We start from the raw sequence: 20,147 nt of genomic DNA, 5'->3' as shown, positions 1-20,147 counted from the left end.
CACGGCAGGCCTGAGAGTTACTCAACAATGAAATGCATCCGGTCATCGGGACATTGGAGATGATGCATGCATTTCCTGTTGACCTCTTTATTCTTCATTTCTCTTTTTCCTTCCTTCCATTGTGCACTGGATGAGATATAATCTGAATCGCCACCATCGGCATGTTAATACATGTAATGCACGAGTCAATTTAGTTATTTTTCTTTTCATTGTTCACAATTTCAACTACATTGATGAAGGTAAACTTATTATAAAACAGATTCTTGTGGATGAGCCACAGTCAAAGCTATTGTGAAATAAAACAATAAGCGACAAAAAAAGACCACATACAGTGATTTTACCATAGTTAAAGGATGGTAATTGTGGTAATTGTAAACCCCCCTAAAAATTATAAAATCACTGTAATGTCTCTCAGGGTTTATTGCATTTAGAAAAGACACCTATATTCAATAGTTTAAAATATAATTAAGGGTAATTAGAAAAAGAAATTAATACTTTTATTCAGCAAAGGTGTATTAAATTGATCAAAAGTGACATATATAATGTCACAAAGGAGTTCTATTTCAAATAAATGCTGTTCTTTTGAACTTCATTAAAAACCAAGAAAACAATTATCACGTTTTACACAAAAATATTAAGCAGCACAACTGTTTTCAACATTGATAATAATATTAATGTTTCTTGAGCAGCAAATCAACATATTAGAATGATTTCTGAAGGATCATGTGACACTGAAGACAAGAGTAATGATGCTGAAAATTCAGCTTTGATCACAGGAATAAATTACATTTTAAAATATATTCAAATACAAAACTGTTCTATTAAATTGTAATAGTATTTCGTAATGTTTTTGATTTTATTTTATTTTTTTATCAAATAAATGCAGCCTTAAGGACAAAAACATTAAAAAATCGTACTGCTCCCAAACTTTTAAGCAGTAGCATATACTCTGTTTTATAATAAGCGATGCAGATTAATTCTATATTACTAAACTGTATTACTAACTATGTTACTTTACTTGGTAAAGGAGATATTTTTAATATCAATGTTTATTTGTAACATCATCACTATTAATGGTTGTACTGAACATGCAGGGTTAAGGCACGTTTGCTTGCAGTTTCTACATATATCAGCCCTCACACAGCTAAACGTTTGCATAGCTTCACAGAGCTCAGGTACATGCTAACATCAGCTGCACGCGTCAGCTGAGAGAAAGACAAATAAAGAGAGAGGGAGAGGAATTCATGAGCCATGTGATTGCTCTGTTGCTGTAAAACCCCTCCGGTGCGTGAAAATGCCTCCATTGTTGCAGTGAGGTGTGGTGTGGCGGCCGACAGCAGCATGTGTCTTTATGTGCTCTGACAGACAGCTGAATCTAATCCACTGCCCCGCAGGCAGCATGGACACCAGTTAGGACAGAGACACATAACTAGAAATCAATGGATAGGTGCTGAAAATGAAGAAAGTAATGTGGGAGAGCAGGTGAGATGAGGCACGGTGTGATGGTTTTGATGGAGACGCTTTTGCTGAAGTTCGTTCATGTTTGTACTTTTGCTTGCAGGCAATCAATGAACAAATCCAGCTCTGAAGACGGATCTGGTTAGTACCGTATTGTGTGTCTGTTTGTTTTATTGTTGTATAAAAACTACTCAAATCAGGGTTCACACAGTCAGTGGAAGTATCAGGGAATTTTAAAAATGGGATTTCAAGGCCTGGAAAAGTCAAGAGTGAATGTACATTTTTCTAATCAACATTTAATAATCAATGTGTTATTGGTTAAACAGTGTTCTTTTGTTAATACCCTATAAAATTATTTAGACAATCTTATCAAGTTATGGTAGTGTAATTCATTGGTCAAAAAGTGTGGGAACCCTGTGAAATTCACTGTCAGTGAAGATTTTGGACACACCTACACTTATTATTAGGGATGCACCGATACCGATACTGGTATCGGTATCGGGCCCGATACTGAGCTCCTGTACTCGTACTCGTACTCGTTAAAATGCCCCGATACCAAACGCCGATAATCGGGTGAGTACTGGAAAAAGTGGTATCGGTGCATCCCTACTTATTATTTATTATGACTGTTTTCCATATCTCAGACAGCTTTAACACTGTTTTTCTTTCACTATCTGGTTCAAATAATTGTTTTTCAATTACATTATTACGGAGCCCCGCACATGACATGCAAGAAAAAATTTATAAATTGTGTGCACGATTTACTAATTCGTTCCCTCGATTCGTTCCCTCGATGTACTAAAACATGCACACGATTACTATTTCGTTCCCTCGATTTGCTAAATTGTGCGCATGATTTACTAATTCGTTCCCTCGATGTACTAAAACATGCACACGATTACTATTTCGTTCCCTCGATGTACTAAAACATGCACACGATTACTATTTCGGTCCCTCAATTTGCTAATTCGTTCCCTCAATTTGCTAAATCGTGTGCACAATTTACTAATTCGTTCTCTCGATTTATAAATCGTGTGCACGATTTAGCAAATCGAGGGAACGAATTAGTAAATCATGCACACGATTTAGCCTACTATTTTTTTCCTGCGTGCCATGTGCGAGGCTCCGTACATTACTGTTCAAAAGTTTGAGGTGGTTTTTTGTTGCTTGTTTGTTTTTGTTCACCAAGTGTGCATTATTTGATCAAAAATACAGTAAAATCAGTAAAAAAAAATTAAATAGTATTACAATTTAAAATAACAGTTTTCTATTTGAATATATCTTAAAATGTAATTTATTCCCGTGATTTAAAAAATGTGTCCAAACTTTTGACTCTATATATCTTAAGAAATACTTCTTCAGACATTCATTGAGTTTCAAACTGTTTCTAACAGCAGGGAAATGGGACAGAAAGAAAAACAAATCGTTCTGGCAAAACTTCCGCAAGGCACAGAAAGGGAGCGTTCGAGTGCCACCGAAAGGTTCTTCACCCACTTCTAATTGCAATTCCATTCAATCTTTAATGAAATATTGCTTTAAATTATATGCATGACCTTTGACCTCTGGTTCACAGGAGAGGATCTGGGCTTCGTGGCCAGTGAGATCACAATGAGTGATGAAGAACGCATCCAGCTGATGATGATGGTGAAGGAGAAGATGATCACAGTGGAGGAAGCCTTGGCTCGGGTCTGAAACAGTTCACAACCCATTTTACTTTCCTAATGTGATGTATTTCTGAGAAAACGAGATGCTCAACAAAAACAGTGTAGGATGGGCAGTGGTGGATGAAGTACACAAATCAAGTAGTTGAGTAAAAGTACAGATAACCTAATAAAATATTACTCCACTGAAAATAAATAATGAGTAATAAGTACTCCGTTTCAATTTTACTTGAGTAAAAGTACAAAAGTACTCAAGTATTAAAAGTAAAAACTACTGATCGATGAACTGAAATTATTTATTCTAGACAGCACTAGTCAAACTAGTCATTAGACTCAGCACTAATAAGAAAGATTAGTGCAGACATTTAATATGTATTGATTTGTAAATAATCAAACTTTATATTTTATTGCCCAAACATATTATACACTATCAAAACATTAAACTTCAGTATACTAAAATATCAGATTGAAGTACTGATAATTCAAGTCTGTTAACAAGTGAAAAAAATACCATATATTATTTAAAAATTAGGGAAAACAAAATCTGTTTTAAAATGTGGTTCAAATAATATACAATGTGCAGACGTCAAATGAGGCAAAATGCGTTAAGATTTTAAGAGGAACTCAATGCAGATATAATAGTTTTATATCATTTGAAACCACTACAGCAGCGGAGAAGATTCACGGGCATTCATCTCCATTATTTTACCTAAAATCCCTGACCTAGAATGTCAACATTTAAGCATTTCAATGGGTTTAAACAGCTCAGGCTTTTACAGCAGGTTTACTTTACAACTAACTGACAGTGACCTAAATATGATTTTCATTTACAACAGGCAATACTAAAATTCAGCATTTCTAACTTAGTTTTCGCAGCATCAGTCACATGTGCATTAAGTCTCTGACAATATCCTGGTTCCTGGCTGTTTTGACCAGATCATTGAATCAGTGTGTTGTTGATTCAGTGCGATTTGTGAACTGATTCAACAGGTTCATTGGAAAGAATCAGCTCATTCACAAATCAGACATCGCTATCGTGGCTCAGAGTGGGTGGTGATCTCCTCAGTTCGAAACAACGAGGAATTACATGTTTTTATGAGATGTAATGGAGTAAAAACTAGAGCCCGACAATATATCGTTTTGCCGATATTATCGGCCGACATGAGCCTGTTGCCGATATATCGGTATCGGAAAATATGACGCCGATATGCCGCCGACATGAAAATTTTTTTACAGAACATATAACACAGATAAAATGCTTGAAATGGTGTAATTACTTAGTTTGTCACAAAGAATATCGGCCAATATATCTATATCGGCCTTTTTTTACTCCCTAATATCGGTATTGGCCCCAAAAAACCCATATCGGTCGGGCTCTAGTAAAAACTATGATATTTTTCTTTGAAATGTAGTGAAGTAGAAGTAAAAGTTTCCTAAAATACGACATCCTGGTTCTTGGCTCATTTTGACCGGATAATTGAATCAGTGAGTTTACACAAAAACAGCCGTGAATCGTTCAGTGTGATTCATGAATCAATTCAACAGGTTCATTGGAAAGAATCGCCTTGTTCACAAAGTAAAAAGTATGATATTATGCATTATATAACGGATAGTTCCGGTCTTTGATTCTGATTGGTTGAGCCAAGTTCGAAGCTGTTGTAAATTACTCTACAAACATACACCTTTGTTTACATTTGTGTGTTGCTCGGCAACCACTTTGTTGGAACCACAACCATTTCTGAGGAACTACATTGTTTGGCTGAAGAATAATGTTTTTATTAATATCATTACATTTTATTTGCTCTGTTTTATTTTGTGAAACCTTACTACGTATATGGAATAACCGTTTTATAAAATCCATTTTATACTCAGCTTCGCGTCGTGCCTAACAACGCCCCTTAGCTGTTATAAATTAACTGTAAACCACGGCTTCTTGGGGCTTATTGCTTTATTTGGAATGTAGTGAATGAGAAGTAAAAATTTCCTAAAACACTTTCCTGAAATACTTTGTTACACTCCACCACTGAGGATGGGACTTGATTTTACTCCCTCAAACATTCGCTAACGTGCTTTTTTCGGTCCCTCAGCTGAAGGAGTATGAAATGCAGAACAAGCAGTCCAACAGCGTGGACACGACCGATTGGACCGACACACCCAGTCCGTCCATGACCGAGTCCTCCTACTGTAATGTAAGTTTCCCAGTTACTTTCTGTGTTTGCTAATGTCAACTTCTCGCGAAAATCTAGGTCTCCCCCAAAGCCACCCACGTGGAAATGGAAGGCGTGAACATCCATTAGCAGAGTTTGTTGTGATGAACTTGTTTATTGGCGGATCTTCTGTCTACAGACACTCTCAGCAGGGTTTTCACCCACTACCCATGGGATTTGTCGCCTCTCCATCCCCCATCATGTCCCAGATGTGATCCGCGGCCCCTCTGGGCCTCCAGTCGGGGTCCTATTCATCCCATCAATGCTGTAACCCCACATTGTGCATTTTTGGCCAGTTGAATGCAGGGCTGCGCTCTCTTCAGCGGCCCACAGCTCTTTTGTGCAGGGATTGTGTGATTAAAGCGCTCGGATGCAGGATCCATTCCACCAATTCCACTGGACAGAGCCACTGTTTACCATTTGTTGCATGCGGGAAAAAAAATCACTTTTGCACTTTAGTTGTTGTGTTAGCAAAGATGAGCATCAGTTTTATGATTGCTTTTAAGGTTAGTGATATGAACAAACCTCTGAGACTCAGTATCTGTTCAGCATCTGCGTAGTCCTGCAGCGTTTAATAAATGTTTAATTTTTCAGCTTTTAATGAAAAAGTCCCATAGATGCACATTGAAAGAGCGAGATGAGATGGATTCAACTTCCCTAGAGCATGTGTGCAAATGCCACGGCTCTGACCTGAAATATTATTTTCTTAATAAATCTAGCCAGTATGTGTATTCTGTGAAATATATTGTAATGTTCCTCTTCACCCAGCTTTAGGTCACAAACTTGTTTGCTGATATTTAAACTGAATTTGAGCATATAATTTCACTTATTAACTAGTGCTATGATATTACTATATTTTGTTGGTTAAGTGGTAATATCATGGTTTTGTACATGTGCATGTTAATACCATGCTTTTTTTCGACATGCACCTTGTTAATACTATGGTATTCTTTGAACTACTGTTCAAAAGTTTGGGGTTGGAAAGATTTTTAATGACAATAGTTTGACTTTCTCTGCTGAAAGAGTTTAGTTCTAAGACTCGCACACAAGAGCTGTTTATAGCAGACTCTAATAGTCTCACACTGACTGTATTTGACATTTCACCGGGTTTATTTCAGGTCCTGTGATGTTTTATGGGTCTGAAGTGTGGCGAGAACCACACATGTTTAGCACCTGCTGTCAGACACGTGCTATTCTATATTATAAGTATGAACCGTAAATGATGGGGTATTGGGGTAATTATAGTTGAGATGTGTCTGTCTCTCCTGCGTGTGGTTTCTGAGCCCACAGCTGTCTGCCGCTAAAACAGATGATTCTGAGAAATACAGGCTGCTCTACCTGCTGAAAATAAGCTAGAGATGCGTCCTGCACCCTCATGTCTCTGATATTCTGGTCTCTAGATGTGACTCAGTGTGCGTCTGTGGGATTTCTTCACCTGTTTTATGGTCTAGGTGGTAGGTGAAAACGGTGTGTCTGATCATTTAGTAAAGTAGCAGCACAACTCTCAAGAGCCGTTTATAGCAGATATTAGCAAACGCTCCGACTCTAATAGTCTCACACTGACTGTATTTGACATTTCACATGATTTGAGGAATCAGTCATGTCTGGAGCACAAACACTGCAGGACCAGTTGCATGTTGAAGTTCATGAGTTTGAGAGTCTGAAATATTTGCAACTTCTCTATTGAGTGCACGTCATCTATTTTTATAGTTTGCATACGTGGGCTTTTTGGTTTACCATATGCTGAAGACAACTGAATGCATGTGGTCAATGAGTCAAAATACTTTCCATTACATGTAAAGCCTCTGCATGGACCTTTTACCTTGAATATGGTAAACCTCATTTCTTTTCTTTCCTTTTTTTCTTTTCTTTTCTTTTTTTTTCTTGTTATTTAAATTCATCTTATATATTTTTTATTATTATTATTATTTATTTTATATAATATTATTTGTTTTGTTTTTATTTTATGATTTTATTTTATATTGTTTTTATTTTTATTTTATTTTTTATTTTTGTGTTTATCAGTAGTAAGCTATGCCCTAACCAGTTTTTATTATATTTTATTTTGTTACTTTCAATTCTTTTTTTTATTTTGTTTTGTTATTTTATTTTACTTTTTTGTGCTTATTTTATGGTTTTATATTTTATATTTGTCTATTTTATTTTATTTTATTTTGTTTTTTTATTTTATTTTATATTTTATATATATTTTATTTTGTGTGTTCAGTAGTAAACTATACCCGAACCAGTTTTCTGTGCCTTATCCCATACAGTCGAGAGAACAGTCGGAAGATGAGCTGGAAGAGTCAGTCACCTTTCGTCGACTTCATAAACTTGTCAATTCAACTCGACGCATGAGAAAGAAACTTATTCGAATTGATGAGGCCAAAAAACATGGCTCAAAAGGTGAGAGATGAATGCATTTCAGAACATATTCATGTCATAAATCACACCTGAAATAGCAATGCAGATGAATGCAGAAACTGTTTTTATCATAATAGCAAAATCACTCTTGGGTGAATTCACAAAACAGTTAAGCAGCTAGCCACAGTCTCAAGGTTATTACAGTTTGGTGAATGATTATGAAGCCAAACATTGATTTATTAGGACTAGCATGCATTGAGACCAGGGATATGTATTAAGAAAGTAAATAGGGTCTGTGTAGTTTTTATGTTGACTTTAAACCTGCTCTGTTGTCATGTTTCCCCATCCAGACCCTGTGCTTCCGTCGGGCGAGGAGGGCGTCTCTCTGTACTCTGGGGTGCACAGATGTCTCGCCGTGTCCCAGGGTGATGGTCTGAGCTCCGTGCTTCATAAACAGCTGTCTCTGGACAGAGACTCGGACAGTCTGACCACGTCTCCCTCCTCCAGCAGCTTAGACACCTACAGCAGCCACAAGCTCTTCGAGGCCTTCAGTAAGTCCAGCAGCAGTCAGGGTCTGGAGCCCACGTCGGGACCCGGCAGAGCGGTTTCTAGGCTGGACGCAGGCAGCGGGTCCTCCTTCTCTGAGGCAGATGGTGAGGTCGAGCACAGGTTGTCCCGCTCTGTGACAGATGGGGAGATGAGACGAGCCCTGAGCCCCTCTAACTACCATGGAGTGAGTGCCTCCACCATGTTTTATTTTATTTGATCATTTATTTTTTTATATTGTTTTGTTTTTATATTTATTTGTTTTATTATTTAGTTTTATTTTTATTCATTTTGTTTCATTTATATTCTTTGTATATGTATTTTATGATTTTATTTTTTTATTTTGTATTTGATATATATTTTTTTATATATATTTTATTTTTATTTTATTTTATTTTTGTGTATGTGTTTATCTGTAGTAAGCTATAACCAGATTTTCTTTTATTTTACTTATAAAAGTGTTGTCTACCGTCATACGATAGCTTTGTGTGAGCAATGGACATAATTGAAGTCATTATTCACTGAAAATGTAACTTGTATGTCAAGATTTCAATGTAATGATTGTGCTTTACTAACTGTACTTTGTGTCACAGAGGACCTGCAGCTTTGGAGGATTTGATCTCACAAGCCGATCTGTGTACATGAGCAACAGCAGCGGTGACCCCACAGTAAGGACACGTTGTAAACGAGCAAATTAATTCATAAAATCTGTTCCAAATGCATTAAGATCTGTTCACGACAGACTTCTTCCATGTCATCCTTATCATCTGAGAAGATGAAGGTTGTGCATAATGTCACGTCTGTCCTCCAGAATGAAAACAGTGATAGCATGAGACACACGTCCAGATCTCCAACACCTTCCCGTATCTCTCTGGGGAAGAAGGTGAAATCTGTTAAAGAGACCATGAGGAAACGCATATCCAAGAAATATAGTTCCTCTCCATCGGAGCAGGTGATTGTTTGATAAAGATTAATTCATAATGCAAGACACTGGAAAGACTTGATTTTAGCAATTCCAGTATAGCAAATCTGTCCTTTTTGTCCAAACAGAATACAGTTTGGACTTGCAAAGACAGGGATTTTTGTGAATTACTAATTGTGAGTCAAAAGAGTTTGCCATTTTATATCTACAAAGCAAAAATCATCAGGGTTGCTTGCTTAAATGTGTTTTTTAGGTTGTTTGGATCTATGAGCAAAAGTAATAGTGATGCTTGACTTGGTAAACATCACTTATCATTGAACCAAATGACGTATTAGTCATTGATTAGTAGTCAATACCTGTAGAATGTACCAGCTTACAATACAGCTTCATTTGTAAGTATCTGGAGCCCTCTGTTGGCAGTTGTATTGATTTCAGTATGTGATTGTTCTCTGTGACTCTCAGTCAAGCCCGAGCCGAGCTCCCAGCAGCCCACTGTCTCCTCGCAGGGACACAGACTCTCTGGAGAAACCCAAACTCAAGGCCGGAGGATCAGTGGAGAGTTTGAGGAGTTCCCTCAGCGGACAGAGCTCCATGAGTGAGTTGATCTGCTTCACCATACTTGTGAAAGGCACATCTGTGAAAATGTCAAACAAAATATAATCAAATAAACAAACATAGCCTTTATAATATAAAACCTTACAAAAGTCATATAAAAAAATGTGCATATATAATATAAAAGCCAAATATAAAACCATCACCATACATATTATGTGAAAAAAACAAATGAAAAAAGATGAAAGGTGTCCAAGGGGTTGTGGAGATTAAATATGAATATTAGATATTTATAATGCAGTGTTGACTATTGTTGACTGAAAAATGTTAAAAATAGTAACGAAACAAAAAATGGACAACGAACTGAAATAAAATAAATTGAAGTTGAAGTACTGAAATTACTAGAACTGAAATCAAAATAAATTAAAGCTAAATAGAAAAATGTAATAAAAAAGACAAAAAAAATATGAATTATAGATATGTATAATACATAAATATATATATAAAGTGTAATATTACAAATCAATTTTCTAATTTTCATGAAATGAAGATACGCAATGTTGCATTGGCAACTAAATAAAATGTCGAAGTACTAAAATTACTAAAACTGAAATAAAAAAAACGTAAATTAAAGCTAAATAGAAATAAAAAACTAATAAAAATGAAGAAAGCACATAACAATGACTAAAACGTAATATGAATAGAATAGAATAGAATAGAATAGATAAATATATAGCCTCCTGGTCATTATTGCAACATAAACCTTTTAGGATTATGTTATGATCATTTGAATTTGTGATACTTACTTGCTGGCTGTATATTATTTTGCTAATTACACAGCTGCTTATCAAATAAACGGACATAAAATATCGATTTTTGATTTGAAATTATTTAATTTGTGAGAAAAAAAAAAAGTGTTGTCTTGGACACTGCTCAGTTTTACAGTTTAATAGGTCAGTGTCATTATTCAGAAATGTTTGACTGTGAATTTGACTAGAAAGCTATATAATAAATATAGATATGGTAAAAAAAAAAAAAAAAGAACTATGGTGGTACTAAATGATTACCATATTCATATACCATGGTATTTACATGGTACTTCAAAGAATAGCAGGTTATTTATGGTAGTTTTTAAAGCGACAGAGTTGTTTTGGCAGGCGGTCAGACGGTCAGCACCACAGACTCGTCCACCAGTAACCGTGAGAGTGTGAAATCAGAGGACGGTGATGAAGACGAGCTGCCGTACAGAGGGCCTTTCTGTGGCCGAGCTCTGGTTCACACAGACTTCACCCCGAGCCCGTATGACACCGACTCCCTCAAACTCAAGGTCAGACGCCTGGCCTCTCAGAAATAAACTGACCATCGGCTTCAGTTGCACTGCGTCTGTAGCGTGTGTTTGCTCTTCCAGAGAGGAGATCTGATCGACATCATCAGTAAGCCGCCCATGGGCACGTGGATGGGGCTCCTCAGTAACAAAGTGGGAACGTTTAAGTTCATTTACGTGGAAGTGCTGAATGAAGAAGAGGAGAAACCCAAACGCAGCGTGAAGAAGAGGAGGAAAGGTCGCCCTCCTAAACCGACCTCTGTGGAGGAGCTTCTGGAGCGCATCAATCTCAAAGTAATCTCAATAACGCTCCGTTCAATTAATTGCATAATTATCTGACAGTTTTTAATGCACTATTTTAGTATTACCATGTTCACCACAGTGTTATTTTAATATTATATATATATGCTATTATAGTTTTTATTAATGGTTTGAATTAGCTTTTATTTTTATACTTTGTTTTGATATTAATTTTAGTTAAATTTTTAGTAATTTTATGTCATTTTTATTATTTATATATGTATTTTTAATTAGTTTTCGTTTATTTTAAATATTACAATTTACGTTTTTATTTCAGTGTCAGTTTTTATTCATTTTATTCCCAGTTAGTAATTTTGGTAACTCTTTGAAATAAGGCCGCTTTATAATTTTAAGTTAATGCATTTAACTAACATGAAATATCAATGAGCAATACATTTGTTACAGTATTTATTAATCATTGTTATTGTAATTCAATAAAAATACAAGTGTTCATAGTTAGCAGAGGCCCAATAAATAATATTAACAAATACAACTTTTGATTTTAAAAATGTGTTAGTAAATGCTTAAAAGAGATTTTTTAACTTAGTATTTATATTTTATTGCATTTCAGCTTTATTTCAATTAACAAAAATTGGTTTTAGTTTCAGTTAATGATGATAACCCTGGTTCATGGTCCCGCAGGAGCACATGCCTACATTCCTGTTTAATGGTTATGAGGATCTGGACACGTTTAAACTGTTGGAAGAGGAAGATCTGGACGAGCTGAACATCAGAGATGCTCAACACAGAGCCGTGCTGCTCACCGCCGTCGAGCTGCTGCAGGAGTGTGACAGTGAGAGAGAGACACACACACACACCTGACAGATTGTTCTTACTGATAAACTGCTCATTTTTAAGAATAGGTCACTAAAAAGTCACTAAAAGATGTGGCAGTTATATTGATTATAAAAGACTTTATATAAATCTTATACTACCATTGACAATTTAGGCTCAATTAAGGATTTTTATTTATTTATTTTTTGGAAAGAAATTAATACTTTTATTCAGCAAGGATGCATTAAATTGATCAGAAGTGACAGTAAAGACATTTATAATGTTACAAAAGATATTAGAATGATTTCTGAAGGATCATGTGACACTGAAGACTGGCGTAATGATGCTGACAATTCAGCTTTGATCACATCAATAAATTACATTTTAAATTATAATAGAATATTTAAATAGAAAGCACTTATTTTAAATCAATAATATTTCACAATATTTCAGTTTTTACTGTATTTTTTGTCAAATAAATGCCAAAAACTTTCAAAAATCTTACTGACCCCAAACCTTTGAACTCTAGTGTACAGTATATTATATGTATTTATACCATTAGCATTTATCTGTAATGATAACTATTTTTATTTAATAGTACATGCATATCAAATTCCTGGAATTGCAAAATTTGTGGATTTCTCAAAATTCACTTAAAAATGTCAGTCAGTAAGGAATGTAATTACTATAATAATATTACCATTTACATGTTTACTATTCATTAAAATACTTCTAAACCCTGTGAAAAAAGAAAATTAAATTTAAAAAATATGATGTTTTATTGTCCCTCCTACATTAAATCTATAACATAAAAATACAAAATGAAGCATGTGCTTTGGTACATCATTAATGATTATTTTAATTGCTTGAAAGCATCATACATCATGTAAATAAATTATAATGATCTATAAGCATTGCAAATATTCATTATAGGCCAGATGCAACATTCAATGTTATACAAAGAAAAGAAAATATTTCTAATGTTAAATGCAGTCTGAAAAAGGTGTAAATTGCTCTTACAGTCATTGTGTCTTCAGCACATATTCAGAAATAATAATTCAATCTAAGCTGAAGTTGTTGTTTCATCTGAAGGTAACAGTGACCCGGAGCGCGAGGGATCATCCGGTGAGTCCCAAGAGAAGCTTCTGTCCGAGAGCAGCGTCCCGCCAGGAGACTCTCCACGGGACTCGGGCTGTTACGAGAGCAACGAGAACCTGGAGAACGGTAATGACAGCCTTCCTCGTCTGTGACTCTCCAGCCCTCCTCTTCCTCCTGTCTTCTGCTTTCATTCCTCTCTCTGCTGTGAGGACCACACGTGCCTCCGCTGGGACCACAGCATCTCTCATCCACATTTCCCACAACGCGGCATCAGTTACTCGTCATGTGACTTTGTGTTGAGATTTCACTTCAGTCCATTTCCATTCGAGAACCGCGTTTCCACCGTGATGCGTGACAGTTTTTTTTGCGCTTGCTGAATTTGTGTTGAACCAAAAGAGTGACGAAGTTTGGTCCTGAATCAATATTATTCACTGTTACAGCTTGAAACTCTGATCACATAAATGTTCGTTTGCTTTGGTTTAGACGAACAGAATAATTCTAGTCATAACATGCTCATGTGAACGTGAAGAGCCCTTGTTGAAGATTTTTTTTTTTTTTTTGCTTGTGCTGGTGAGACGTTGCTGTTTGTGTGTGTATATTTTTCTAGTAAAAATTATATATTGTTGCACAATATCTTTAGATGTGCCTAAAAATCATTTGTGATATGCAAACATATGAGACTAAAGTAGATATATTTACAGTACAAAACAAAAGTGTACATTTTGCTCCACTGGTCGAGTCAGAAGATACAATCAGAGCTGCGATAACATCAAACTGTCTTTAGAAATTCATCGAAATTCAGTCTCAATTAATAGATCAAATCTAATGAAAACATGTCCAGGACGCATTTCAACCCAAAATCTATTTCAAAAAAATATATACTAAATTAAATGTTGTTTAAAGAAAAAGCCTCTTAAGTTGTATGTATTAAACACATTTTCCCCTCAAATTTACATTTACCTCTAAATGTACATGTAAATGCAAACTCTAATTACAGTAATGCATCCAGATGTTTTAGTTTTGAGTGTGTAATTCCTGTTATTTTAAATGGTGCTTACTATAATACTTTTTTTAAAGTTAGCTATAAAGGCAGAAAAACCATTTGTTAGTACCTTAATACTAATTTTAATAATACTATTTTACATAAAAATAAAATTAATATGAAATTAATCCTGACAATCTCACAATGCATAATGGTCCTAAAAATAGTCTTCAGTTCCTTAAGCAAAATATAGCTTATGATTTTGGGATTATATATGACCCGGAAATGTTTTAATATTGATTTTAATAATATTATATTATATAAAACATTATGATGAATTTAATTTTAAAATATTTTTGTTCATATTAATTGATCTGTAATATTATTCATTTATTTCTTGTACTAAAATGAATTAATTCTAGAATTATTTTTTGCATTACAGTAATTTTGAGATTTTTTTTAAACAGTTTGATGGGGGACTGGGTTTAATTCCTAACATCTCACAATGTAAAAAGTTCATAACGGTCCTAAAAATAGTGTTTGTTTCTTTAAGCAAAATGTAACTCTGTTTTTGGGATTATATATGACCCGGAAATGTTCTTGACAGGTTTTGTGAGATACATTCACAAATGTCGTACATGCAACTGTGGCTAAAAAACCTACAGTCTGTGTGCATGGATCCGAACGAAACTCTTCTGATGGGTCGCAGGACTCGAGCTCTGTCTGTGTCACTGACCGAAGGAGAGATGTCAGTCACTGTCATTACAGAAGCTATGGAATAAAACGCTTTATGATCTACTCACCTGAACCGCCTGCTTATTCCTGTCTGCTCCTGTCCATTTCCATCCAGAACGTTCTGCTCGCTCTTAAACTGTATATTTCATCACTTTGCATAACATGCCAGTTTCTCTTTGCATGCAGAACTTTCCACAAGTCTATGATCTTTCTCAAGTAAACGCACTACTGTTCAAAAGTTTTGGATCAGTCAGATTTTTTTATTTTTTTGGAAAGAAATTAACAGTGACAGTAAAGACATTTATAATGTTACAAAAGAGTAATTTTGAGATTTTTTTTAAACAGTTTGATGGGGGACTGTGTTTAATTCCTGACATCTCACAATGTAAAAAGTTCATAACGGTCCTAAAAATAGTGTTTGTTTCTTTAAGCAAAATGTAACTCTGTTTTTGGGATTATATATGACCCGGAAATGTTCTTGACAGGTTTTGTGAGATACATTCACAAATGTCGTACATGCAACTGTGGCTAAAAAACCTACAGTCTGTGTGCATGGATCCGAACGAAACTCTTCTGATGGGTCGCAGGACTCGAGCTCTGTCTGTGTCACTGACCGAAGGAGAGATGTCAGTCACTGTCATTACAGAAGCTATGGAATAAAACGCTTTATGATCTACTCACCTGAACCGCCTGCTTATTCCTGTCTGCTCCTGTCCATTTCCATCCAGAACGTTCTGCTCGCTCTTAAACCGTATATTTCATCACTTTGCATAACATGCCAGTTTCTCTTTGCATGCAGAACTTTCCACAAGTCTATGATCTTTCTCAAGTAAACGCACTACTGTTCAAAAGTTTTGGGTCAGTCAGATTTTTTTATTTTTTTGGAAAGAAATTAACAGTGACAGTAAAGACATTTGTAATGTTACAAAAGATTTATATTTCAAATAAATGCTGTTCTTTTGATGCTCTGTTCATCAAAGAATCCTGAAAAAAAAAAAGAATTAACAAAATGATTAAGCAGCACAACTATTTAGTTAGCAACTATTTGCATTTATTTTTAAGCTGCATTTATTTGATCAAAATACAGTAAAATCAGTATTATTATGAAATATTATTACAATTTAGAATAACAGTATTATATATATATATATATCCTGTTGTTTCGTTCCAAACTTGTATAACTCATATTTTTGCCTGCGTGTTGTTGTCATGTTCATCACATCTTCTTTACATGAATCTTCTCGTAGGCAATGGCAAAAAGACGTCTCATTTAAGCAGGTCCTCATCAGGCTTCGAGTCCAGCCATCTCTCCTCCCCTGAGTTTCCCATCCCACCCCTCTGCCATTCCAGCAGGTTGAACCCACAAACCAGTCAGGACGGTCCACTTCCACTGCAGATCGACTCCATCAAGAGTCTTCATCTGAGAAGAAACCACTGCATGTTCAGAGGAAGATTCCTGAGTCGCAGTTGCGGTGCACTGGATCAGCTGTCTACTCAAACTGAGCTTAGGAAACTTTACTTCTCACTAGAGGAACTTCATCTGCACCAAAGTCCTGAGAGAAAGCAGCCGAATAGCTTAGAAATGGTGTCCAACAGTATTGAGGAGAATCCAAGTCAAGGTCAGGAGAATCTTCTCACATCTGAAGAGACTGTAAACGGAGCTCAGCTGTCCTCCAGCGTCTCAGTGGTGGAGTATGACGAGGTGCCTGTAGATGATCTTCCTCCATGCACACAGCACATGAAACCACCAGTTCCTCCAAAACCTCTTCTACTGCCATTATTGAAGAGCGTTGATGCTGGCTTCAGGAGAAAGGAGGTTTCTACAAGCACATCTAAGTCAAACTCTGGCCCGGAGATTCCCAGGATCTCCAAGTCGCTCATTTACAGACCTGCAAAGAAAGTTCTTTCTGGAAAAATGGCCAACCTGGAGACTTTAGTAGAGGAAAAGTTGTGTTCTGATGGCATCGACCTCACAGAAGAGCCATATTCTGACAAGGTGTGTTTTTTTTCTGACTTAATTCAAGGTATATTTTAAAGATATTGTCTTCGGGTTAAAGCTGTGGTGGTCTTCGGGCATTTAGACTGAAAAATGTTACGTTTTGATTTTTTTTTTCTCATTTTTACCTCATCAGAATGATACAAAACATGATGACTTTTGTGACACTTGAACACACAAACTGTTGTGGATATTGATTACAAAAGGCTAAATGGTCTTAAAGGGGTGGTTGACTGGGTTTTTTCTAGGCTTGATTGTGTTTATGGGGTTCAGTCTAACGTGTTAATGCTTCGTTTTTTAAAAAACGCATTATTTTTCACATTATTTACCTTTAATCCACACCGCTCTGTCCCTTCTCTGAGAAACGCGCTGATCATTTCCTGCTTTTATGAAGCCCCTCCCTCAGAAATAGGCGATGGGCTCTGATTGGTTAGCTAGCCCAGTGTGTTGTGATTGGCTAAACCGCCTCTAGTGCGCGTCTAAACATCCTGCCCCTCACCTCAGCGTCATGTGCTCCGGTTGTATTGTAAACAACGGCATCGTTAATATCGCTTATCAGTTTGAGCCCGATTGAGACGCAGAGGATATTATTGAAGAGGATCGTGCAGAACCTGTGCAAGCACGGCTTTTAATGGTAGGCCTATGTTTTTTGTTTGTTGTTGTCTCATACTTTTAGATACGCTGTTATTTGTAAATGCTACTGCTTATGTTAGCTTTTAATATACAGTTTTATCCTGATTAAAGCTTTAATACGGAAGTAACTCGTTGTAGTCCCTACCAGCCGTTTTTGCAGGCATTAAACTGCCAGAATTTTAAAAGACGATATCTCCGTTTGCATTGAACTTTCAGCTTCGTAACTTTGCAGATATTGTTTATGCTCAAACAGCAACATTAGACACTAACTAACATTAAAAAAGTGAAATCGCAATGCACCACCCCTTTAAAGGGATAGTTCACCCAAAAATGAAAATGCTGTCATTAATTACCCTCATGTTGTTCCAATCTCGTAAGGCCTTCGTTCATCTTCGGAATACAAAGTAAGATATTTTTGGTGAAATCCGAGAGCTTTCTGAGCCTGAAATAGAATAAATTAAAAAAAAATAGTCACACTTGTGATTTTCGCGGTCACAATTACTGGCATAAGAAATTAATGGGAAAAAATTGGGTGGGAATAGAATCTGCAAATCATCCATGATAAAGTAGTCTGTGTCTGTCTAAATATATGCAAAGCCTAATAAAAGTAATTATGTCTGATATATATATATATATATATATATAGTGTAGTATGAAAAATAGTACAAATTTTCTTCTATTATTAATATTATTTATATAGAAATAAATGGTGAATATTGTCTAGTACCATGAAAGTCCCTCAAAATACAAAATATTAAATAATAAATATTATTGAAACTAAATATAGTACAACCACTTCATTAAAAAATATGCTTATTGTCTACAAAAAAGACCACCACTGTATTAATTGAAAACAGTATTAAATATTTTTTCTATTTATGATTATAATTTATATTATTTATGATTATAATTTATATTATTTTTTATTGAAATAAAGCATTAAAATAGCACCATGAAATCCCCTCAAAATACAAAATTATGCTTAAAAAAATTATGCTTATTGGCTACAAAAATGACCACCACCAAAATAGTATTTTTCTATTTATGATTATGATTTGTATTATTTTATATGGTGAATACCATGGCATCCCCTCAAAACATATTGATGTATAAATATTAGTGAAACAAAATATAGTACAATCTTTTCACTTAAAATAAAAAGTTATGCTTATTGTCTACACCAGTGTTTCCCAGCCTTTTTTTTAGCCGCGGCACAGTTTTGATAAGTAAAAAAATCCCACGGCACACCACTAAGCATTGAAATATAGCAAAATTGCACAAACATGCATTGCTTCAAATGGCATATTAAAACGGGATTTTATATTAAAAGTAGTACTCACATTTAATGAGAAACTTGAGCTGAAGTCAGGTATGAACACAAGGTCATAGGTCGCTTTATGTTGTTGTTGGTGATGATAAAACAACATGTTTAATCCCTCAAATCTAGTCCGTATTCTTCATTTCTGTTTTTCAGCATGGCCGTTATGGAGTGCCATTCTCTCTGGTCCAGAGATATTCTGAAGATCTGGACAAACCTTTGGGTGACATTGCCATTGTGATGGATCAGACGAGAGTCCAACAGCTTCTAAAGCAGCATCGTATAGCCGTGAGTCTGCCTGCTGATGACTTACACTTACACACTCTGGACAAATGAGTCTGACTTTGACTTGATTTCATATCTCACAGATCCCACTGAGAGGTTTGTCAGAGATCTGTGTGATTCCTTGAGCACGTCGTAATGGATTTCAGACCTGGGAGAGCAGCTTTGGAGGAAGGGCTGGAATGATCAAACAGCAGTACTGCTTCATTGACTCTCCTAGTGGCGTTTTACTTGCTTTTGATTCAGCTGAAAGTTTTTCCAGCTAGAATTTGCCCCGACTTATTTTGTCCTTTTCGGGTTTAGACAGCACGGTAGAAACTGAAATAGTTTGACTTTCATATGTGGCTGTGTTTTGAAGTCACTGATGAGTGATTTCTTTTGAATCAACTTTTGATTTCTATCTGTAGTGATCTAAATGCAACAGTTCCAACTAAAACTTTTTAGGAGTTTATGCGAACCATAAATGTTGCCTTTGAAAATGTACATATAATAGTGACTCTGAGTGTAAACCTACATTTGTTGTAATATGTTTTGGATATATTGAATAGATCATCATCATCATCATCATTTTATTTCTTCAAAAGAAGCAGTTTTTTATTATTATTTTGATATATATATTAAAAAATCTGTCTGGACTAAAAAGCATGTTTTCTGTATGCCGCATTCTTATATTTTCAGCAATGTTCAACTGATTTCAAAACATATTTATTTCCAGCTGTAATATTTTCTTGTAACATTTATCACCCATTTTAATCTATAATCATTCTTTTATGTGATAAAGAAGGGTTCTGTTATTTTATGGACTAATTCAAGTTGGTGTGAATGAACTGTGAAAGGTTGTAAATGGATTTTCAGAGACAAATGTGTTTTAAAAGCTAATAAAGTCAAAAAGCTCTAATTCGTTTATTTTCATGTAGGCCTATAGTCATTTGACTGTACATATATTTCTAAGAATGAACACATATAGCCTAATGTGCAAACGCTGGAAATGAAAG

General features: G+C 35.4%; 1 protein-coding gene across 4 annotated transcripts in view; it reads left to right on the top strand.

Moving 5' to 3' along the window:
* The window catches only part of sash1b (SAM and SH3 domain containing 1b), a 108,287-nt gene extending 88,591 nt beyond the window's left edge, over positions 1 to 19,696 (top strand). For 2 of the 4 annotated variants that reach the window (XM_016545356.1, XM_016545365.1), the window contains exons 5-20: positions 1,562 to 1,599; positions 2,853 to 2,939; positions 3,032 to 3,144; positions 5,207 to 5,308; positions 7,600 to 7,732; positions 8,041 to 8,423; positions 8,830 to 8,904; positions 9,048 to 9,188; positions 9,621 to 9,753; positions 10,868 to 11,037; positions 11,119 to 11,328; positions 11,977 to 12,127; positions 13,201 to 13,332; positions 16,171 to 16,919; positions 19,027 to 19,158; positions 19,239 to 19,695. In XM_016545356.1, coding sequence (XP_016400842.1) covers positions 1,562 to 1,599; positions 2,853 to 2,939; positions 3,032 to 3,144; positions 5,207 to 5,308; positions 7,600 to 7,732; positions 8,041 to 8,423; positions 8,830 to 8,904; positions 9,048 to 9,188; positions 9,621 to 9,753; positions 10,868 to 11,037; positions 11,119 to 11,328; positions 11,977 to 12,127; positions 13,201 to 13,332; positions 16,171 to 16,919; positions 19,027 to 19,158; positions 19,239 to 19,280 — 2,791 coding nt within the window. In that variant the 3' untranslated portion in view covers positions 19,281 to 19,695. Of the gene's footprint in view, positions 1 to 1,317; positions 1,483 to 1,561; positions 1,600 to 2,852; positions 2,940 to 3,031; positions 3,145 to 5,206; positions 5,309 to 7,599; positions 7,733 to 8,040; positions 8,424 to 8,829; positions 8,905 to 9,047; positions 9,189 to 9,620; positions 9,754 to 10,867; positions 11,038 to 11,118; positions 11,329 to 11,976; positions 12,128 to 13,200; positions 13,333 to 16,170; positions 16,920 to 19,026; positions 19,159 to 19,238 lie in introns of those variants that run through there. The other 2 variants (XM_016545374.1, XM_016545347.1) reach the window with 2 other exon arrangements.
* Positions 19,697 to 20,147: the final 451 nt, after the last annotated feature.

This window comes from Sinocyclocheilus rhinocerous, unplaced genomic scaffold, assembly GCF_001515625.1.
Source record: "Sinocyclocheilus rhinocerous isolate Xijiao unplaced genomic scaffold, SAMN03320098_v1.1 scaffold853, whole genome shotgun sequence".
NCBI classification, from domain to species: Eukaryota; Metazoa; Chordata; class Actinopteri; order Cypriniformes; family Cyprinidae; genus Sinocyclocheilus; species Sinocyclocheilus rhinocerous.
The sequence above is the reverse complement of the archived record's forward strand: the minus strand, read 5'-3'. Positions and strand labels throughout refer to the sequence as shown.